Here is a 23424-nt window from a genome sequence, read left to right as displayed (position 1 = left end):
GGTCATGGTATCCTGGCATATATCATGTGACAAGGCACAATTTCATTGCTGCTGCCAGAGTCCCTGTGTGAAAAAGTTTTCAAGGTAACATTTACAGAGGGATCTACAGTGCCCTGCATAAATACATCCTTCCACACCTTGCTGCATTTTACAGTACTGGGTTATGGCTTGATCATTCTTAACATTGCTGCCAGTAGAAAGGGCAAAATAATAGAAATAACACCCAGGGGGAGAGCAAGTGGAACCTGCCAAATGACTAAAGCCACCAAAGTGTAGGCAAACTAAATTCCTGCTTCTTTAACAGTTCTGTTATAAATGCTTGAACCTGAAGAATCAAAGCAATGTATGTTTCAATCTCTCAGATTCCATAGTTTTGGATAAGCCACTCTTTGGTAAATTTGAATCAGTTTGTGACGATAAAACTATGGCCCATTATGGTCTTTATGTTTTTTAAATTCAGTAAAAAACAACAACAACAAAAAAAAGACTACCACTAAGCTGGTCAGACACACTTGCAAGATATTAAACGCCTTCTAATATGTCAGACTGTAAATTTAGAGATTACTTACACAGTTTATGACAGTCAAGGATTGGCCAAGCATTGAGTGACCTCAAGTTTTGTTCCCAAGCCAGACGCAGTCTTCAGACCTTAGGAGGAAGGAATATACTGTAGAGGGAGGGCATGTCTGCCATTATGCAATAGTATCCAAACTGATTCCAGAAGGCGATGCAGTCTGTGGTAGTGCCTGACCAATGGGCTGATGCACAAAGGTCCCCGGAGGGAATTGCTTGCTATTTCCACCTCTACAAAAGTTACCGAGGTGGAAATAACGAGCGATTCCAAAAGGAAAATTACATGCAAATGAGCTGCTCACAAAAACAACAAGCAGCTTGGTTGGGGAATGCCAGCCAGTAAGCTGTGCATGCGCAGAACAGCTGATCGCTAAGCGTAGCTGCTCTGTGCATGCTCAGAACAGTGTGTGCTACCCACCACGGCTTTCATACACACATAGAAGCTGTGTGTACGAAAGCCATAGGTAGAAGAAGGTTGGAAGCTTTTGCCCATCTTTCTTGGAATCCCTCCTATGGATAAGCTCCAGGAATCATGCCCACACAACTCAGCAGGAGCCCAGCAGGAAGTTTGGGTCCAATCAGTGAAAGTGATCCCGATGATTAATGAGTTGTCCTTATTTGGGCATGAGAGTGACATCAATGGGGAAGCTCATCCAGGAGGAGACTGCTGCTGGCTTTGCCAATCAGGGAGGCAGCTTGCTGACATCATTGCCTACACAGCTTCCTCAGACCCATGGAGCCTACTGGGATCCGCATGAGGGCGGAGCCTACCGCCGATGTTTGTTTCACAACAGCGGGGCAAGAAGCAGAGATTGCTTATGACTAAAAAGCTAAGAAGGAAGCTGCAGATGTGTCTGTGCTCTCAGACCTTCTGCCCTATCCTTTATATGTGGAAGGATTTGGGTATCAGATTTGTGGCTTGCAAGCAGGAGTTCTTGTGCTGCCGCTGCCCTGCCCCAGGGTGGATTCTGGCAAGAAAGCAGGAGCAGCAGAGGAGAGGGAGGTAGAAGAGAGCCCCAGAGCACTTTAAAAAGTTTTAATCACCCCTCCCCTGGCTTTTTGTTTCTTTAAAAGCTTTGCTTTCTTCTCTAGTCTCTGCTGTCAATGTTACCAGCTGCTCCAGACCTCCCACAAAATTTGTCCTGGTAAAGGTAGGAGGGCGTTTCTGTGCATCGCTTGTAAACGGCTGTGCATCCCTCAGAATGAACATTTGAATACTGATCAGCTCATTTACATGTATTAGCAAACCATTCCCATTGTCTGCTGCCCTGAACGGAAAACAGCCCGCAGAATTTCTTTGTGCATCTCCTGCTGAATAACATGCTCGGTAAGCAGGCTGAAACCAGTCAAAAGAACCACATTGCTGGCCCGGTAAGTTTAATGCATCTCCTTCCATGTACTGTCACTGCACTGGCTGAGAAAGATGGGAGGATGTTACAAAATGGGTTTACATCCCCAGGTATTTTCAAGTGGAGGCCCAGGGTGCCATAGCCCAGAAGACCCCAATTTTAGAGGAGCTAGAAGCCCAAAGCAGGAAAACTTTCATCTCTTCATCTCCAACCCCCCCCCCCCCCCCCCAAAAAAAAAAACAAAAAACAAAAAAGGGGATTAAATTTAAAGGATAATTATTTGGACACAGTAGTATTTTTGTAAGCATGTCTGAGGTCTATTTCATCTATGAACTCCCACAAAGCGTTTTCTAATGTTTCACTAATACCAGTACATTTCACATTATTTTATACTGCATTGACCTAACTGATATTTTTAACAGTAAAAAGAACAAAAAGCAAAAAAAACAAAAACAAAACATATAGCACCGTATATTTGAAAGAAAATAAAAACATTTGGCAAAAGGTAGGGTAAATGCAACCCCCCCCCCCCCCAAAAAAAAAAAAAAAAAAATTTTTTAAATCATCCTGCTTTGTCTGACTGTGTATTTCTCAATGCAGGACAACACTGATTAATCAAACAAAGTAACCAGGATGGCCACAAGTTACAGTTCAAAAAGTGCCATATCTCTGTTTAGGGGAAACCCTCTCCTGGAGTCAGTCTAGGGCAGATACTAAGGAATCAATCCAGCCAGTGCTAGGAGCTTGAAGCTCTACTTCAACATCACTCAGCTTCACCAAGGGGACCCCTTAGTGTCCTGGAACTGCCGCCGCTTACCACCTCTCCGCCCCTTCAATGTAATTCCAGGTATCATAAGAAAACTTGGAACGACATGACTTAAAATACTACAGGAAACCCTTGCTAGAGATATGTGAACAAGTTCATATAGCACTAGAACAGAACCAATCATATACAGAATTATTCAACTGAATTCACTTAACTGCTTTGTTTCTACAGTACAAGCATATGTTTAAAAACAAGCATAAAAAAATGGTATGGCTAATTTGGGGCTTGTGAATATACCGAGAAAAACAGGCAAAGAGATCAGCATCAGGCCAATTGTCTTATCCTGTAAAACAACCAAAAGTAAACAGCCAAACAGCTCCCCCAACCACAATATTATCTGCTCTATTTCAATTTGAAGTAAAGACTATTGAGAGCATATTTCTCTTTTGAATAATATGAAAATCAGTAATATACACTGGGAAAAAATACACTAAAAAAAACCAAAAAAAAAAACCAACAACCCTACAAGAGCTTTTAAGATTTTAAAAACCTTTCAGAATGCATTATCTTTGAAATACACTTTTTTTTTTTTTACATTCATTTCAAATCGGGAGAAGAAATTTTTATATATATAATATGTACAATATTACACATATAAAATTAAGCAAACAGAAAATTGTAATAGACAAAAAAAAATTAGTTTTGCAAACACCACCTTGTGTATAATTATCAAAATAAATTTCTTAATATTAAACTATAGCTGGCCATAAAAATATGCCAAGTTAGAAGGAAATAAAAACTCCTATAGAGCTGGACTGACGCAGTCACAAGGCAATGTGATACAGTGTGCAGTGTCACTAAATGGGTGCCACCTATTCTGTGAATAAAATGGGGGACTTCCTTTCCCACACTCAACACCTTTCTAGGCACTACACAGATAAAAGAAAAAAAAAAGATAAATATTTGTCAAAATATGGGGAAGAAATACAAAAATATTTGTTATTATAGAACAGTTAAGGATGCAAACATTCTATCGAGTTACAATAGGAGGATTTACTTACTTACTTGAAATCTCATCAAGGGGGTTCTCAACTCAGTCCTCAAAACACTCAGCAAGTCTGGTTTTTAGGATGTTCACAATGAATATGCAGGAGATAGATCTGCATTCAGAAGAGACTACATGCAAATCTCTCTTTCACATTCACTGTAATAACATAATTTACTATGTCCCAAAGACTGGATTCAAAAACACTGCTTTTATCATAACTAATCATGTTGGCTAAGACTTTTCTGGAACATAAGGTTTGGATTTAGATATAACTCATTCTTTATGGCAAGTCACTCCATTCAACGTCCTTTCAGAGGCTCCCAAACCTGACCTGGAGAACATAGGTCAAGGAGTAATTAGACCTTACCTGCTAATTTGCTTTCCTTTAGTCCCTTCGGACCGGCCCAGGTGGGCTCTTATTGGCTCTCTAGAGTCAGAAGTTTCTCAGTCTCCACTTGCTGGAAGGCGTGCACAACCCATCAGCCCAATCCTGGGCCAGTCTGTAGGGATGCTAAGGAATCAGGTTTGTAGATATCTACTGAACATTCATGACACAGATTTGCAAGCAGATCTTTCATATGCGTATTAATTGCTGTTACCATGAAAACCTGACTGTTTGGGGGTCCCACACAACAGGTTTGGGAACCGCTGCTCTAGATCAATACCATTTGGTCTATCCTATCTCTTGAACAGACACCAACAAGTTTTTCCACTGCCACCTGTGAACAGAACACTAAATACCAGATTCTGACAACCTTCTGTTAAGATTTTTAAGCCTAAGTGTATCTTCTGGCTCTATAACCTGATATTTGATAATTCTCTCTATATGACAGAATTATACATTTTTGTGTTAAGTGATAAAAAGTCATCACCACTGAAATCTAAATATGTGAATGATTCCACCTATTATCCATTCCATATTATTTTCTTCCCCATTACTTATCCTTCATACTATGAGCTGCTTCAGGAGCACAAAAGTGTACCCTGTCTCCTAGAAAGCAAAAGAACAAGTCATATTATGTAGTGTTCCACCCATAAATCTGGATTATCTACCAAGACATTATGAATAGTTGTTCTCAACATGACCAAAAACAAAAAAAAAAGATGTTTTTCTCTTCTGTCTCCCCAGATTAATTAAAGATAAAAGTAAACATAAGCAAATCTTAAAATATGCATTAATGTGCTTTGTTCAGTTCAACCTGGCTATTTAACACTTTAATTGGGGATGTTAGAAACCAAGTGGGCATCCCTGGCAGAGTCCATATTAATTTCAACTGTGGAATCCATATTTGTTTCAAGAACTGCTGCATCATTTTCTGCTTTTTGATCCATATACAAATCTGTTCTCTCGGGCGATTCTATGCGATGTCTTATTTCAGCAACACCAGGATGATTTTTTCTTAAATGCTGGTTTAGAGTACCTTGGAAAGGAAAGCATTTGCCACAGACCTCACAGCGGAAAGGTTTATCATCTGTGTGACCACGAATATGATATTCAAGCTGGTCTTTACGCGTGTATTTCTTACCGCAGAACTTGCAAACAAAAGGGGTGATTCCCATGTGGAGCCGCATGTGTCGATCAAGACTTCCTTTCTGATTGAAAGTCTTTCCACAGTAAATGCAGATTAATCTTTCATTGTATGGATTCCAGTAGCTTCTGGTGTTCCTTGCTCGAGAACTATTTTCATACCCTGGGGTGCCTGCAGCTGTTTCATTATCACCATGCATCACCCCCTGGATATCATTATGTAAGTGGGAAGCTCGTTTTTGGCGTGCACGTCCTCCTCTGAAACCACTCAACATCGACCTAGAAGGACTTGAATGGCTCATATTACCATAGGGTTCAGACACGTTGGCAGGAGGTGGTGCAGCTTGAGGAAATGAATACGTATGTTGCAGTACAGACCCGTAAGACCCAACATTTACAGCCACCACTTGCTCACCATCAACCATTTCTGTATGGTATCCATCATCACCCAAAGACGAGCTGTCAGAACAACTTGGTCTATCCGACTTTTCCATTTTAACTTTCACTTCAGCAACTTGGTTCTCTCGTATGAAGATGTCTCCCTGTTCATGTTCACCTTCCATTTGTATTTCATGTTCAGAAACGCTACCACTGCTTCCACGATCCGAGTGCCCTTCTTCATGCAAACGATTACGTAAAGTCTTATTTGAAGCTGTTTCCACCTTGAAGTCACTACTTGCCATAGACTGTCGAATCTGGGGGCAACAAGGTGGATGGATTTCAACTGGATTGGCAAAGTAGCTGCTGTCTTTGATGCCATTGCCTTGATTCTCTTCACTGCCCACTAGGGCAGAATCAACACCAACCACATTTATCTTTGAATGGATGCCCTCCAGAATCTGTGTGCACTTATCAATGACGCATTGCATTTGAAGAAAGCTAGCAGCAGTTAGAAAGCTTACAACATCCTTAAGTTGCAGAGACATTCGTCCAGTATAACAAAAAGTAAGCAATTGTTCAAAGACAACTGGATTTTTAATCACAGATATTGATAAGCCACTCATGGTGCTTAATGCTGAATGATCACGGAAATACGGAGAACTGGCAGCTAGAACAGCTTTGTGGGCTCTGAATGGTTGTCCCTGAATATGGACGATGATGTCACACAGCTTTCCTTGCAGACGCAGTTCATTTAATTGGCTCAGAACCGTGCTGCTGTATTCAGGCACATCAAACTCGATGAAACCGCTGCTGTCCATTTCTTCAGATATATAATTCTCTGTTAACAAGAGAAAACAATTTAAAATTCTTTAAGCCTTAATAAATACTAAGAAAGTGAATGCAATACACAATTTTAAAGTTTTTAAAAACCCCACACATTTCGATACACTTTAAGCTAAGACAGTTTATCATGAATGATTACCATATATATTTACCCATTTTGTTTATTGCCTAGTAACATCCTGCTGCTATGTGGTGTCTCACTCCTCAACCCTCTTGAGCAAATATGAGCTTTGAAGCGTAGGTCACAGCAGTTCTTCCCAAGATCTGAACCTGCTACCAAGTTTAGCCAGTGGGTCTCTTGGGCTGGAAGGGAGTGACCACCAGTAACATAGTGTGTCTACCACTAAAGAGCCAAGGTCAAGCATTTACCCTCCTCCCCTCCTGGGTTATGAATACTACCTCTGCAGCATCTATCCAGCCACAAGTGTAGGCCTGGCAATTGGCTCAAAATTATTTGCATATCTGAGGGTGTACAATCGTTTTCAAAACTTATATTAAGGTTTATGTTAACTACAGTAACTCTGGTAAATGATAAATTCCCACTGGCGAGAAAATATAACATTAATGGTAAGGCAGACACCCCCATTCTAAAATACCATCTATTCTATATGTTGGGGGAAAAGTAACTAAACAATACAGTAACACCATGCTGTAAACGTGACAACTAGATGATGTAGCGTACTGGAACATTAATTCATCTCAATAAACAGATTTGAAAAACAGAACTGAACCACTTCTAATCAGGGAAAGGAACATGTTAAGCTAGCCAAGTTTGGTTTGAAAAAAGCAGGCCAGTTTAGTAGCTTAAGTCTAGTTAGCTACAGTACAGGGGTGGGAGGGATAGAAGCTTCCAAAACAGGCAAGCAAAAGTATTTCTCTCCACTTCTTTGAACTATTTGTTTTGATTGTGCAATACTGTTAAAGCAGTAATGAATGCCCTTTCCCTTATATGCTAAATCAGTGCTTCCCAAACCTGGTCCTTGAGGCACTCCAGCCAGTCAGGTTTTCACATGGTTTTGCAGTGCATGCAACTCTCCTATGGATATTCATTGTGGATATCCTGAAAACATGACTGTTTGGGAAGCACTACGCTAGATCAATCCACACACAAATTTGCTTCTCACTTCCTCAGGGACATGAGAGCTGAAGCGGCTGCACAGTTGGGGACCAACTGTAGATACTCATCAATTCAACATGCAAGGCATTGAGATACTGGATTGTCATGCGTTTATTTTTTGCAAAGGAAACAGTAAAATATGAAATGGGACACAAGAATTTCAGTTAAATTACAGAATAGATGACACCTATTAATTATACCTCATAGAAACCATTGAGCCTTTCTGGCAGCAAGAAACCTCAAGACAGCTTCAAGACAGCAAAGCGAAGGCACATTCCTTTATTCTGGTTCTTCCTACAGCAGTAGACAAAGTGATAAAAGGATTCTGTTAAAGGCTACCCTGTAATTTTATGCATTTCTTAAATCCAAATATTTATCTCCATAGGTGGTAGTTTCTCCACATATAGGGATACAGATGACAAAAGCATAGCATGACTCTTCTGAAGCTAGTACCATTCTTTGGACAAGATCAAAAGGATAAGTATGTTGAGCTAATATAAAAGTTATTATTTTACACATAACTCAATACCTCTTCCCACTTTTTGTGCAAGGCATACGGAAACACAGTATAAAACCAATCAGAACAGAATTCACAGAGTGGCTTAGTGTTTAGAGAACTGGTCTTGACATCCAGAGGTGGCAGGTTCCAATCCCATTGCTGCCCCTTGTAATCTTGGGCAAGTTACTTAACTCGCCATTGCCTCAGGTACAAACTTAGATTGTGAGCCCTCCAGGGACAAGGAAATACCCTGTATACCTGAATGTAACTCACCTTGAGCTACTACTGAAAAGGTGTGAGCAAAAGCCAAATAAATAAATATCAGTATCAATCATTAAATGAATGAGAGCATTTTCATCTTTGCACAATGAGGACTTTTTTTTTTTTTTGGGGGGGGGGGGGGGGGGGGCTGATTTCAGACAATAGATCCCCAAAGATCTGCTGTTTGTCTCTTATGTTGTACTTTTCTCCTAACATTGTACGCCACATAGAGCCTGCCTTGGTGGGAATATGTGGGATATAAATGTTCACAATAAATAAATAAATGTACTCTAGTGTCCTGGAGGAGTGGCCTAGTGGTTAGGGTGGTGGACTTTGGTCCTGGGGAACTGAGTTCGATTCCCAGCACAGGCAGCTCTTTGTGACTCTGGGCAAGTCACTTAACCCTCCATTGCCCGCCGCATTGAGCCTGCCATGAGTGGGAAAGTGCGGGGTACAAATGTAACAACAACAAAAAAAAAACCCATCTGAAGAGGCACCTGTATGCCCTTGAAACTTACTAAGATTCCAGCATTCTCCATATCAGCCGGGAAACAGAATTCTGTACTAACCTGCTGTCTAATAAGAATGAACATGCTCTCTAAATGACACTGAAGCTTCATCAATCTGCTTGGCATTTGAAAAAGAGTAATGTGCTATCAGTTTTTCACAGACTCGGCTTCACTCATTGAGAAATGCTTTGTAAACATCAAATAGTTTAACAAAGGGCTCTTGAAAGCCTCATCTAGCTCATCACAGATGAAGAAACAGCTTAATGAAGCTTTATTTCATAGGAACTAATATTGCAAAGTACTGTATTTACATGTTGTACTAGCAAAGAGTCTAGCTTATCTGATGTACAGGGAATTGCCCTTTACAATAGATGATGTGACCCACACCATAAACAAATTTCCTTCACTAATTCCTCAGTTAAAACAATACATTAAATGCACACACAAAACTAGAAACTGGTCAACTAGGTGCACATGAAATATTAAAATCCAGTATTTTATTATGTTTGATATATCTGAGAAAGAGTAATTTGTTTTGCAAACAATTTTAAAAAGTTTTTACTGAATTGAAACATTTAGAGGGGGGAAGAATACTACAAGGATTATAGAACTTCTAATGAAAATCACCAGAGATCAGAATTCAGATTTGTTTTTTTAAATAGACCAATGATGTGTCTGGGATGTTCATGACAATTTTGTTTCACCTCTGAAGATCTGAGTTAAAACCTTGGTCATGTACCAACTGAAAGGCAAACTGAATAATTTATCTATACTAGAGGATAACATGGGGACAAACTTTGTCCCTAGCCCTGCAGGCTCTGTCCCCATATGCACAAGCCTCAAACATTTACATCTTTTTATTAAAGTATAAAAAGGAACAATATTCTGAACAACTGTTTATAAACCGCAAATTGAAAACAATCGTAATACCTGAAATAACCCCCCTCACACACACACACACCTGCCACCCTCTACCCTTCCAACACCAACAATATTTGACTTTTACTATGTCAAGGAACCCTAATCCACCTTGTTAAAACATCAAGTGAGACAAGCGAGGCCAATGACGGGAAGCAAGGTCTCCCTAGCCCCCTTGTTGAACTGCTGCCAAAGAACCAAAAATACTCAGACCTTACATCTAGGAACAGAGCGCCAGGTGGGTTCCTGCAATTTGTGTGTGTGTGTGGGGAGGGGGGGTTCGGTTGTATAACTTCATTCGTGTGCACCCTGAGAAAAAGAAAAAGCCACTCTGCAACTGCCTTATACTGTCCTGAAAATAATAATTTTTTTAAAAAGTCCGGCGAAAGCAAACAAATACAGACAGACCGTACAACCGCCATGTGGGCTCTGTGCAGGTCCAGAAGGACGAAGAGAAAGCAAATTAGCAGATAAGATTTAATTTCTTCTTCCCCAGCATCCCTCAGGACCAGCACAGGCGGGAAGTACCAAAGCAGTGACCTTATGGGTGGGTCCCTCAAAGTCCGGATTTCAACACTCAGCCCCAAAGATTGCGTCTCGCTGCACCTGCACATCCAAATGGTAATGATGCGAAAATGAATGCAAGAAAGACCAAGCAGTACCACCAAAGACTGCTCCATCCAGGAAGACTCCAGAGTCCTGATGGAATGAGCCTTCAAAAGGTCTGGTATCAGTCTCCCTTTGAGCAGACAGGCAGAAGCAATTGTCTCCTTGATCCAACGAGCAACAGTCAACAGTCAACTTGGATGTCGCCTCGCCTACCCTAGCACCCCCGACTACCACAAAGAGTCGGTCGGTGTGATGAACCTCCTGTGAAACCCTAAATGCCTCAGAGTTCTGTGGACATCTAAACAATGAAGACGATGCTCCTCATCTGAATCAGAACTATCACTGAGAATGGGAAGCATCAAAGACCAGTTGACATGAAACAGAGAAATCACCATCAGTAGGAATGTAGGCACCAAACACAGATCCACCTTGTCAGAGAAGAACTTTAAGTAGGGTTCTCAACAGGACAACGCCTGAAGCTCTGAAACCAGACACGCAGAGGTCACCACCACCACTAGAAACACCGTCTTCAGCACGGGAACCTTGAACTCGCTCAGCCCAACAAAAACAGGCTTGAGCAACAAAGATACCACAAATGGCACCCTGCACCCCGAGGGCAGCCACATCAAACCCTGCTTGAGGAGTCTCCATATGCCGCCCGAGGGTCTCTGAGGGCAGTACCCCCATCCATCGGGACTGTGTTCTTCTTAGTGACTGCAGAAACCACTGCATCTACCACAGGACGCAAGGCTTCCTTATCTTCCTCAGGGATTGGGTAGAGATGTACCATAGACCTTCCCAGATGAAAATGGGCATCAGGCACCTTCTGCTGGGTTTGTATAATGTCCCCAATATTCTGATGCATAGGAAAGGACATCGAGGACTTTGAGATACCCTTTAGCAGGGGATCCACAGCCCACCTCAAATTTTAAGGTGGCTGAAACTTGGAAAATGAGCTCCTCCCTCTGAAAAATATGGACCACAGAGGAATCCTCACCTGGCAACAGGTCATCAATCTCTTTGCCAGGCTACTTCTGATCTGTCAACTCTTCCATGGCTCAGTCAGGATCCTCCTCTGAAGGGGAGTAACCCCACACCCCAGTCCACGAGGCGTTTCTTGGTGGGGAACACAGCAAATGACCCTGCAACTGGATCCCGCAGCTGGGTCATTCCATGGTCTGATTTCAGAGAAGTGCCCTGCTCGACCATCATGGATTTTGATGAAAATTTCTGTGAACATTCATACATGTCCCCAATACTTACTGAGATATAGTAATCTGTTTGACCCCATACTGCAGCCTTCTATGGTATGACTCCGAGATTTCGGCAACTTTGAGACACTGTATCTCTGGCAATATTTTGTTGAGAGAAACAAAACTTGGCCATCTTGTACAACTTTTTGAGCTCTATTAAACAAAATAATAAAAAAAATCTTCATAAGTGATTTCCATGAAGAAAACTTGGAGCAAACTTGGTCTGAAAAATTTGCGGCACGAAAAAATTGTAAAGTTTGGCTTTTTATATCTCTGGAATTAAAAGTGTGATAAACGTGAAACTTTGCACACAACTTATGACACAAGGTTTTCGAATATAAAATTTCATTCTAATATTTTCCATTAGTTCACAAACTGAGTGTAAAGTTGATGATTTTTGCAAAAACGCCAAAAATAGGGTATTTTTAGCCCACTTTTACAAAAAAAGGCCTTCTGGAAACTCTTTTTAATCATTTTCATTAGAAAGAGCATGTTTCAAACTCCTTAAAAAAGTAGCAAAATTTGAATGGGCAATCCTGCACATCCTGCTACCAGCACATCTTCTAAGATATCTTCTATTGCAGGAAGGACTGTGGAAGACAGGAGAGCTAGACTGAATCCTGAAATTATTGATGACTTCTTATTCGTCCACAGATTTAAAAATCTCCCTTCTAGGCCATATAGAGCGGGTTGTATTTTGTACCCCTGGACAATTTAACAGGGTAGATTAGGATTTTAGGATTCCTTGGGGTAGTAGAAGTCAGCTATTGTTGGGGTTAGAAGGGTAGAGGGTGGTGGTGGGAGGTTTATTATAGCTGCTAGCTGTTATTATTGTTCTCTATTTGTAATTTAAACACAACAGCTGCACAGCATATTGTTCCTTTTTATATTTTAACTAGTAAAAAAGGCCCTTTTCTGTAAGAAATGAAACAAGCGCTAGCAAGGTTTTCCTCGGAGTGTATGTTTGAGAGAGAGTGTGTGTGAGAGATGGAGTGTGTATGTCAGAGAGAGAATGAGAGAGAGACAGAGTGTGTGTGTTTGTGTGAGAGACAGAGTGTGTGTGTCAGACTGTGTGTGTGTGACAGATAGAGTGTGATAGAAAGAGAGTGTGTATGTGAGAGACAGAGAGTGAGTGAGTGCCACCTCCCCACCCCCCCTCTCTCAGGACCCCACCTCCCCTTTATGGTCTGAGGACCCCCTTCCACCCCCACCTCTCTGGTCTCAGGAACCACCCCCACCCTGCCTTCCCTCCTTCAGCCATCCATGTCCAGCGACCCTCCTCTCCCCCCCTCCAGCCACCCATGTCCAATGATCGTGCTCTCTCACCTGCCCACCCTCCAGCCACCCAGGTTGTGTAGCGAATTCTTCGGGGCAGGCAGGAAAGATCCCCAGTCCTGCCTGCCCGCCGCTGGCGCTGACCCTCCTCCGTTGCCGGTTCGCTATTCAAAATGGCTGCTGAGACTTCCAATGGTGGACTCGCGAGACTTCTGCTAAAGTCTTGGAGGCCGCCCTTGTAAGTACTGGCGGTCATTTTGAACAGCGATCCGGCAGCAGAGAAAGGTCAGCGCCAGCAGCGGGCAGGCAGGACCAGGGATCTTTCCTGCCTGCCCCGAAGAATTTGCTACACAACCTGGGTGGTGGGGGGGGGGGGGGGGGCAGGTGAGAGAGCAGGGTCGTTGGACATGGGTGGCTGGGGGGGGGCAGGGGGCAAGGAGGGTTGCTGGACATGGGTGGCTGTGTGGCTGCAAGGGGGGGCAGGGGAGAGAGGAGGGTAGCTGTAGGGCGCTGGACACCTGAGGGGCGCACTATGTTTATCTGTTCACTGACAGCTTTTTTCTTCACTGCCACTCCCTGCCACTTGCTCCGCGTGTTTCCCTACTCCTCCCCCTGCCTGGGAATCAGCTGTGAGTGACGTCAGCCTGACTGTGGAGCCTAGCTCAGCAGCTCCGAAGGAGCCACGGACACAGGCAGTAACACATTAGAACGTTGGTGGTGAGAATTATTATATAGGATAAAAAGATTTAAATATAAAATCATAAGTGTTTGAGGCTTCTGCAGATGAAAACATAGCCAACGGGGATGGGGTGGGGATGGAGACAAAACCCACAGAGATGGGGTGGGGACAAATTTTGTCCTTGTGATATTCTCTACTGACAACTTCTCAGATATATAAATGTAGAAGTGACTCGCTGAGCAAAAAGTACCAAAAGTAGGGTTACAAATAACAGAGATAAAGGCTATAAATGTCTGGAAGGACAACTTTCATATTTTGAAAGTTTTGTGTAGTATAGGGTTAGTAGAATGGGACTTTGCAATTTGTTTTTACAACTTTGATGTTTTCCATGTTCTACAGCCTAAAATCCACAGGTAACTAAAGTAGGATATGCTATTTCCAGGGTTAATTTCTTTTTTTTTATTGATGTTTCTTATTTTTTAAAAACATAATTAGTCCATACCCAAGGCTGAAATTTAGAAGGGTTATGAAATTGATATCCCTCTATAAGTCACATAACTACTTTTTCAACCATTTCGCTCAGCAGGTCACATATTTGATTCAACTGGAGAAGGACCCCTACCAACAGTACCTGTGCTGCAAAACCACAAAAACACTATTTTTGTGCCCCCAAAGGACCCTTAATTAGCTGAAAAATAAATATCTATTTTTACATTTATAAACACCTTTAGAATAGAAAACTTATTAGCATCAAAAAACAAAACTATTGAATCAACCCTGTTACTTCTGAACCAAAAAGTTTTTTTTTTTAAAAATAACATACTCTACTTTACAGCTCAATAAACCTCTGGCACCAGATGACTAAACAATTTGGGCCTGGCTCCTAGTTCAGCCATAGCATCAGCCCCTTCTCCTACCTAACTGATAAGAAGCCAACCAAATTTCAGTTTTGGTGCCAAAACCAGCACAAAACCCTTTTTCTGCCCAGTTTTGGACAAAAGGTTATTTTAATTTTAGGCCATTTTATTGATTTTGGCCAAACATTTGAAGTTTGTCCCATTTGTCCTCCTCCCTCCCCCTGAGCAGACACTGCCCCTCCTTCCTGCTCCCTCTTCACCTGTAGTTCCCCCTGGGTCTTTCTTACAATCCTTGGTGGTCTAGGGGTGTAGTTGGGGCAGGAGAAATCCCGTGTTACTCCTGCCCATTTTTGCTTTGCAGGTAATGCAGTTATGATATTGCTCAACAATTTACATGGTAACTAGAATGCTCCAAATAAATATTTTTGATACAAAATTTAGCTGCAGCTTGAAGTTTGTAAATTTGGGATGATAAGCTCCTTATTAATTAACCTCTCTGGAGTTGTGCCACACTCAGACAGCTGATGTCAAAGTCAGCCACTGTAAAAGCACCATAGCTTTTAGCTACAGTTTTCATTAGTTGCAGTCCATGTGTGTGGAAGCTATTTTGCTTAGAGGTAAAATATGGTCTTTCGTTATTTAAATCTACGGTGAAGTCCCAGGATACATGACAGACTTGATCGACTTACCAACTACAAACACATCAGAATCAACACGATCATATCTAAATCTGCACTACCCAAGCTGCAAAGGATACAAATCAACTTATGCATCCAGCTTTTCCTACATAAGCACACAATTATGGAATGCACTACCAAAAGCCTTGAAAACGACGTACGACCACCTAAACTTCCGGAAATCCCTAAAAACTATCCTGTTCAAAAATGAATATCCCACCGATCCAACGTAAATGCCCGATCCTTGCAACACAACAAAACTAAAGTACATAATGGACAATACTCAACTCTTCCGATGTACGTTTCCCCAATGTGGCCATGCCACATGAACTTTATCTTACCATAACATCACTTTGTATTTGCTCTCACCGGAGTCTGCAAACGCCTCTCCGGTACTATGTAAGCCACGTTGAGCCTACAAATAGGTGGGAAAATGTGGGATACAAATGTAACAAATAAATAAAATTAATTATATTCTGACTTGGATACTGAGGGTTTAGCAGAGGGATGCAGACTGCAAGCTCTTACAATCCTTGAGGCCCCTCAAAGGATCCCATTCACACAACCAAACTTGAGTTTTCAGTTCTTGCTGAAACCAGGTGATGAGTTTCAGCTGTAGTCCTGGTTTTGCCCATAAGCTTTCAGACAGTTTTGGTAGCAGTTTCAGTCAACCTCTATAACAGGTAGCCCAAACTCCCCTGCAGAGCAGTGGGAGCTTTTGCTTTCACTGCTGTCACTTTGCCTGCCACTCAGCACAGTGTAGGTGCTGAAAGCAAAAAGCAACTACTTCCAGTACTGCCACAGAAACAGACAGTACTTGCTTTCTGCTTTCAACCCCTGTGTGATATTTGCAGCCAGCCAGTTGAGGACTGGTAGAGCAGAGCTGTGAAAATCACCCACCACTCTTCAGGGGACTCAGAAGTGCCAGCCACGTGAGAGAAGAGGCCAATACTGTCAACAGGACTGGCAGAAGGGTGTATTGTTGGGACTGGGAGAAGGGACAAATGCTGTGGGATGGAAGGAGGAAAGTAAAAAAGGTGGGACGTTGGAAGGGGGATCACACTGGAGGCTTATAAAAGGGCTAGTGTGTGGGCAGCACCCAAAGGTGTGCACCTAAATATTCTACCTATTTGTAAGTGTGGCTACTAGATCCTAAGATCTGTCAAGGCCTGCTATATTTTTTTCATGACATTCTTACTTTAAATCAGTATTTCCCAAACGTATTCTGCATGCACTCCTAACTAGTCTGCTTTGATGGATATCCATAATGAAAATGCGTGAAATTATTTGCATATTTTGGAAGCTTGGCATATACAAATTCTCTAATACACAGTCATTGCAGAGAATCTGAAATCTAGACCAGTAAGATGTGCCTTCAGGACTGAGTCAGGAAGTACTGTTTCAATTCACTAATATATGCTAAATCTGTATTCTTTACTTAGGTATTAACATGATGACATTCTGCTAGGCATAATCTTAAATTACCACCAGAATACCTGCAAAATGTTATACCTTTAAGTATCTTTTGTAGAGGATTTATGACATTCTATCTGTGAAAAAAGTGTAAGCACATTTTCTTGTTCAAACCTGAAATTCCAGAAATCACTAAGCATGTGGAACTTCTGAACAACTATGTCTCATACCAAATAGACAATAGAGAAAAAAAGAAAAAAAACCATGTATGGCTTAAGGTCAAATTTTCTAGATCATACGGACCAGAGAAATCAAATGTAGGGTTTTCGTGTCAGCTTCAGTGTCAATTTTGACCTACCAGGGTTTTCCCCTCCCTGATAAATCTAGAAGTGTTGCAGTTTTCATGCCTGCCCCACCTCTTTCAATTAAGCCTGAGGTAAAACAGCAAAAAACTATGGGGTCCTTCTACAAAGGTGCACTAGCTTTTTTAGCATGTGCTAAACTCCAGAGATGCCCGTATAGTCCTATGGCATTTCTAGGATTTAACATGCACTAAAAACGTTACCGCACCTTTGTAAAAGGCCCCCTTTGTTTCCAGAAGAAAGCTAAACCTTACCAAGGAAAGGTATGGAATATTTCTTTATACGGTTCACTTGAAGTGCAGATAGCTGCAATGACCTGACAGTAACTCTTGAGAATTATGCATTTTAACAGGGTCCAAGGTGATGCACATTGAATTTTTGACCTCCATGCAATGGAGCATTGATAACTGCAACACAAGTGCTGTGCTCAAGTATCTAGGCCTTGGAAGCTCAGCCCTAGGATAGACATTGATTTTGCATTTGCTGTGAGGCTGTACTGAATTAGAGAGGGGAAATCTTTTGGAGAGAGAGGGCATTACATTACACTAGCAAGCTCCTTACCCACATCTATAGTAAACCACTAACTAATTAATACTATTTTTCTGATTTGAGTTTTCATTGTGCACAAAATAAAAGGTCCATCCAAATTTAACTCTTAGAACAAAGTTCCAAAACAAATAGAAACCCAATTTGATGCTGCAAACAGCTTGGTACTTTCAAAAACCTAACCATCTTTTACATCGCAGCCTAACATTTTCTTGATGCCAAAATAGATCTGTGTGAAAATTTTGTCTGCTCTGGATTAGTCTTATAAATATTCAAGGCTTCTTGCAGCATTATCACCTTTTTTAAAATCTATTTCAGCAGTGATTTCTCAAGGACTTTTAAATCATGATGTGAAAGTGTATTTTAATAGCACTACAAGAAAATATGCTAATCAACAGAAGCCAAAGAAAGCTGTACAGACAAACGAACGTTCTGATAGACTGCAATTATTCAAAATTGGTCAGTTTGGAATATGGAAATTAACTAGAGATCAGTCAAAATTAGTTAGAAGATACTGAATATGCCTACCTTAGGTTAGTTCATTCAAACCCCAACGTAAGAACCATCTGGACTCCATTTTAACCTCCTACACCAGCATGGCACAGAAAGCCAACACCAATGGGCGTTGTAAATGCTAAGGGCGATTCAAATTGCAACTTTGCTGAACCTTTTAAGAAGTCTTCGTGTCCAGAAATCATTGTGCCATTTACGTAAATGATAGAGAAAGCATGAATGAGTTATTAGACAAATGGGGGGTGGGGGGCAAAAAAATGTCAGTGGAAAAAAAAAAAAGATTTAGACAAGATCTGCGAGACGGTCCAAAGCGGAAGAAAAACAAAATAACGGCCGCGTTATATGCATTTTTACAAACGGCTGTATCCCCGCCCCCTTCGCACGCTATATGTACAGGGCTGTGGAGTCGGTACACCAAGCCTTTAACTCCGATTCCTACTGATATTGGCTTTAATTTTTTTGTTCTGAATCTAAAACATTGGTAAATATAACTTACATTACTTTAGATCCAGGAAAAAAATCTGTGTATATAATATATTCTGGATCTAAAAAATGGTAAATATAACTTTAGATCAAGGGCAAAGATATGCATATATAAGCATAAATTATATGCTTTTTTTATTCTGAAGCTGGAGTCGGCACATTTTTACCGACTCCACCCCAAATTGCTTCCGATTCGGACTCCACGAGCACGAGTCCGAGTCTACAGCCATGGTTCTATGCGTGTCGCGAGCGCGCTATAGAAAAGTTTTTTTTACATACCTTCGGGCTCCCGGCTCCCTGGAGTCCTCCGTGCGCCAGCGTCTCCTCCTCTACTCAGCTGCCTTCGGGCTTCCTGCTATCCGTTCTCCTCTCTTTCCCCCTCCCCACAGCCCTCCTTACTTGTTTTAGTAATCCGCTCCAGCAGGGTCTCTCACAGGCAGCCTCGCGCATCATCGGGGGCCTTTCCTCCTCTGACGCAAATTCCGGTGTACGAGGAGGAAAGACCCCCGATGATGACGTACGAGGCTGCCCGTGAGAGTCCCTGCAGGAGAAGTGTCTCTTCCAGCATATGTATATCCAACTTATTATTTTTTTTTTTTAGATTGTGTTCTTGCTTCAGCGTAGTGCTGAAGGAACTGCAGAAAAGAAGGATCTCACTTGCATATATATTGTCTTGCCCATTTGTTTGAAATTCTGGTATACGGAGGAGACTAAAGTCTATTAACAGATATGCTTCCTTTGTAGTTGTGCTTTTAGAATTATGCCTTTTAAGACTTTGATCTGGTTTGGGAATAAAAACTTCATTTGAACCTTTGGTTCTATACAGCGGGATTTACTGTTACCACATTCTAGAAAGGTTACCCTGAACTGTAATACAAAAAATGCATGTAAATGTATTTCATATACCAGAAATGTAAATGGACTGCAGTAATTGAAAAAAGATTGCTTTCGTTTTGAACAGTGATTTGGGGGGAGGGATTATGTTATTTGGCATCGGTATTCGTTTCCATTCTTCTTCCAGTGGCTGAATATTTGTCTGAGAGGATCTCATTTATTAATGTACATCAACCAGTTAACACAAGTTATAATTTGTGTTAAGTAATAATAAAAAGGCCCCATAGGGCTTCCATTAATGTACATTAGTAAATGAGGTGTTATATTTTTAGCTTTCTGGGGACAGAAACATCTACTGTACATTACCTGAGGGGTCCTTTTACTAAGCTGTGGGAAAAAGGGCCCAATGGTAGCGGTAGGGGCTGTTTTTCCCAGGCACCATGGCCCTTTTTACTATAGCCAGTAAAATGCCCCTCCAAAAAAAATGGCCACTCGGTAAAATAACGCTTACTGTGTGGCCTTGTGGCAGGGAGCACTTACTGCAACCCACTGAGGTGGCGATAAGGGCTCCCACAGTAATGTGGCGGTAACCGGGCAGTGCACGGAGATGCCCAATTACCACACGGTTACTGCCATGCTAGAAAAAAATAAAGAATTTCCACCAGAAATGGTATGCGCTTGACCCGGAACTACTGCCGGCCACAGTAGTTCAGATTTATTTATTTATTACCTCATTTATACCCCACACTAGCCGTTAAGCCCGTAACAACGGGCTAGTTTTTTGTTTTCCTATGGCCTCCCCCCGTCCACCAACCCTGCTCTCTCCCCTGCCCTCCCCCCCAGCGTCTGTTTCCCTCAGTTCTGCCCCCTCCTTCCCTCTCTGCTCCCTCCTCCTCCGATTTCCACGTCCATGTCCAAGCCCTCCTCCCTATTGGGCTGTACTGCTGGTGGAGGCGGGGCGTGGACTTCTACACTCTCAGCGTTCCGACTCTACTGCGCATTTGCAGGTAAGTTGGTCACTTGCTGTTTATGTGTTTGATTTTTCCAACTGTGTCAGGCGCATTTAGTGTGCGGTAAGGAAGACCCCCTGAATTAGCAATGAAGAAGCATGGACTAAATCCAAGAAGTAGTTTACCCCCCCCCCCCCCCGTTTACTAAGCCGTGTGGCAATGCTGACACAGCCCATTGTCAGACTTGTGAGTTCTTGTACCAAGTAGAGTGCTGCTGAACCCGGTACTCGGGAAAGGTACTGCTTGGTAGTGGACAACCCTGGGTTTCAACTGCGCTGACCGCTGTTCCCCAGAGGTTGAGCCCCTAGGTGCGGGTGGCCTCCAGGACTTACGGGATGGAGCTAGAAGCGGGGTGATGAATGTATCGGCCAGGCAGGCAGCAGGTCAATAGAGTAATCCAGGTACAAGCGGCAGTCAGTAGGCAGGTGGCAGGCAAGAGAGTAACCCAGGTACAGGCAAGTCAGTAGGCAGGTGGTTGGCAAGAGAGTAACCAGGTACAGGCAAAAGTCAGTAGGCAGGCAAGAGAGTAATCCAGATGCAGGCGAAAGTCAGTAGGCAGGCAGAAGGGTAATCTAGGTACAGTCAAAGTCAGCAACGAGGGACCAGTAGTTAAGAAGCAGACTACAGAGTTAGAAACACTTACCAAAGTAGAAGCCAAAGCAAGGAGTCCAGGGAGAGCTCAGCTGATAAAGTGCTGGCGTCTGACATCATCAGGGAAAAGAGGCACAGCCATAGGACAAGAGCAGGGGAAGGAGGAACCAGAAGACCAATAGGAGAAAAGCAAGGGAAGCCAGGCAGAGGAAGAGCAGACCTAGGTGGGTGGAAGCAAAGCAATCAAGGAGCCTGGAAGCCAGGCAGAGGGAGAGCAGAAACAGGTGCATGGAAGCAAAGCAATTAAGGAGCCTGCAACCACCGCTCTCTGAACAAACCCAGAGAGGACTACATACATGTGGCTCAGGCAGTTTCAATCAAGTATATGTGTTGACGGGACCATGCGCAGCCCGAGGACGCCGCTTATGTTGAGGTAGGGGACATGACAGTACCTCCTCCTTAAGGACCCCCCTCTGCCTAGGTCCGGGTTTCAGTGGGTAGTGGTCATGGAAATCGCGAATCAGGTCAGGAGCGTGGACGTTAGCAGCGGGCTCCCAGGAATTGGCCTTCGGGCCAAAATGTTTCCAGGATAGCAGATAAAATAGTCATCCTCTCTGATGCTTGGAGTCTAGAATCTCCTCTACCTCAAATTCAGGGTCAGGCTCAGAATCAGGAACGATGATCTTCTTGAGTTCCGGATGCCATCTGGAAGTTAAAAATGTTTTAAGCAGGGCAACATGGAAGGCGTTGTGAACCTCAAGGTTAGCTGGTAACTGGAGACGGTAAGTGACCGCCCCCACCCGAGACTGTACTGGAAATGGCCCTATGAATCGGGGAGCAAACTTGAAGGAGGGTAGGCGAAGCCTCAAGTATTTGGTGCTGAGCCAGACCTTCTGACCAGGTTGAAAAACTGGTGTAGTTCGGTTTTTTTTTCGATGTGCGAAGAGCTTGTACTTAGCCGAGGCTCGCTGAAGATGTTGCTGGACCTTGGCCCAGATATCCTGAATATCAGTGAAAGTCTGGCGGAGCAGAGGTGAGGCTTGTGTCTGAGGGATTGGAAGCAGCAGATAAGGATGGCATCCATACACTGTAAAAAATGGTGCGGTATGAGAGGCAGTATGAAAACTTGTTACAGGCAAATTCTGCCCAGGGGAGCAATGCAGACCAGTCATCCTGTCAACTGTTAGTGTACATCCGTAGGAAGGCCTTGAGAGTTTGATTGACCCGTTCCACGAGGCCATTGGTCTGTGGGTGGTAGGCAGACGAAAAGTGAGTGGTAATCTTGAAGGTAGAGCACAGGGCTCTCCAGAACCCTGAAGTGAATTGAGAGCCCCGATCACTAATGATCCGCAGAGGGAGATCATGTAAGTGGAAAATGTGTTGGATAAAGGCCATGGCAAGGCTGGCAGCAGAAGGAAGGGCCTTCATGGGGATAAAATGGGTCATCCGGGAAAATCGGTTCACCACTACCCAAATGACTGCCCTTGGGATTCAGGGAGTTCAGTAACAAAATCCATAGATATTTCCTGCCATGGGAGTTGCGGAACTGGTAAAGGCTGCAGGAGTCTTCACGGCTTGCCAGGAGGGAACTTGTTCTGGGCACAAGTGGGACAAGTAGAAACAAAATGTAAGATATCTTGAGCCATGCGAGGCCACCAATAATACTGAGATATTAAGTGAAAAGTCTTACGGAAACCAGGGTGACCTGCAAAAGTGGAGGAGTGTCCCCATTTGAGGGCTTTCTTCCTGGATTGAGGTGGCATAGAAGTTCTTGTAGATTTGGGCGAGACCAAGGTTGTGGAGGCAATGCAGGCAGGATTGAGCATGGGGTAACACTCTTCGGGTTCTTTAAAAGGGTTGAAGGCCCTGGATAGGGCATCAGCTTGCGTATTTTTCTCGGCCGGTCAGAACACGAGGCGGAAGTTAAAACGGGCAAAGAATAATGACCAACGTGCCTGCCGTGGGCTCAACCTTTTGGCTTCCTGAAGGTATAGGAGATTCTTGTGATCTGTGATTACCGTGATGGGGTGCAAAGCACCTTCCAGGAGGTAGGGCCATTCTTGAAAAGCCAATTTAAGGACCAACAGTTCCCGATCTCCAGCGGTATAATTTTGTTCGGCCGGAGAAAATTTTTTAGAGAAGAAAAAAGAGGGGTGATGTTTGCCAGACTCTGAGGCTTGAGAAATAAGAGCCCCTGCCCCAAGGGAAGAGGCATCAACCTCCATAATAAACGGTCTTTTAACATCAGGACTTCGGAGTACTGAGGTGGACAGAAAAGCTCGTTTAAGGGTGGTGAAGGCATCTAGGGCTTCCGGAGTCCAGTTCCCTGCCCCCTTCCTGGTCAACGCGGTGAGAGGGGCAGTGATAATGGAATATCGATGGATGATCTGCCGGTAGTAGTTAGCAAAGGCCAAAAATTGTTGCAAGGCCCGGAGACCCTGGGGCACGGGTCAATCTTGGATGGCTTGGAGTTCAGCGGGGTCCATTTGGAGGCCATTCGAGGAGACGATATATCCCAAGAATGGGATAG

General features: G+C 43.0%; 1 protein-coding gene across 1 annotated transcript; it reads right to left on the bottom strand.

Annotated features, from left to right (window-relative positions):
* Positions 1-4208: 4208 nt before the first annotated feature.
* On the bottom strand, positions 4209-18879 carry ZBTB34 (zinc finger and BTB domain containing 34). The gene is made up of 3 exons (XM_030206549.1): positions 18739-18879; positions 7806-7899; positions 4209-6483 (listed from the first exon to the last, which is right to left on the bottom strand). Exon 3 carries the CDS (start codon positions 6461-6463, stop codon positions 4952-4954), a length of 1512 nt encoding a protein of 503 aa, XP_030062409.1. The 5' UTR covers positions 6464-6483; positions 7806-7899; positions 18739-18879; the 3' UTR covers positions 4209-4951.
* Positions 18880-23424: the final 4545 nt, after the last annotated feature.

This window comes from Microcaecilia unicolor, chromosome 6 (genome assembly GCF_901765095.1).
Source record: "Microcaecilia unicolor chromosome 6, aMicUni1.1, whole genome shotgun sequence".
NCBI classification, from domain to species: domain Eukaryota; kingdom Metazoa; phylum Chordata; class Amphibia; order Gymnophiona; family Siphonopidae; genus Microcaecilia; species Microcaecilia unicolor.
The sequence above is the reverse complement of the archived record's forward strand: the minus strand, read 5'-3'. Positions and strand labels throughout refer to the sequence as shown.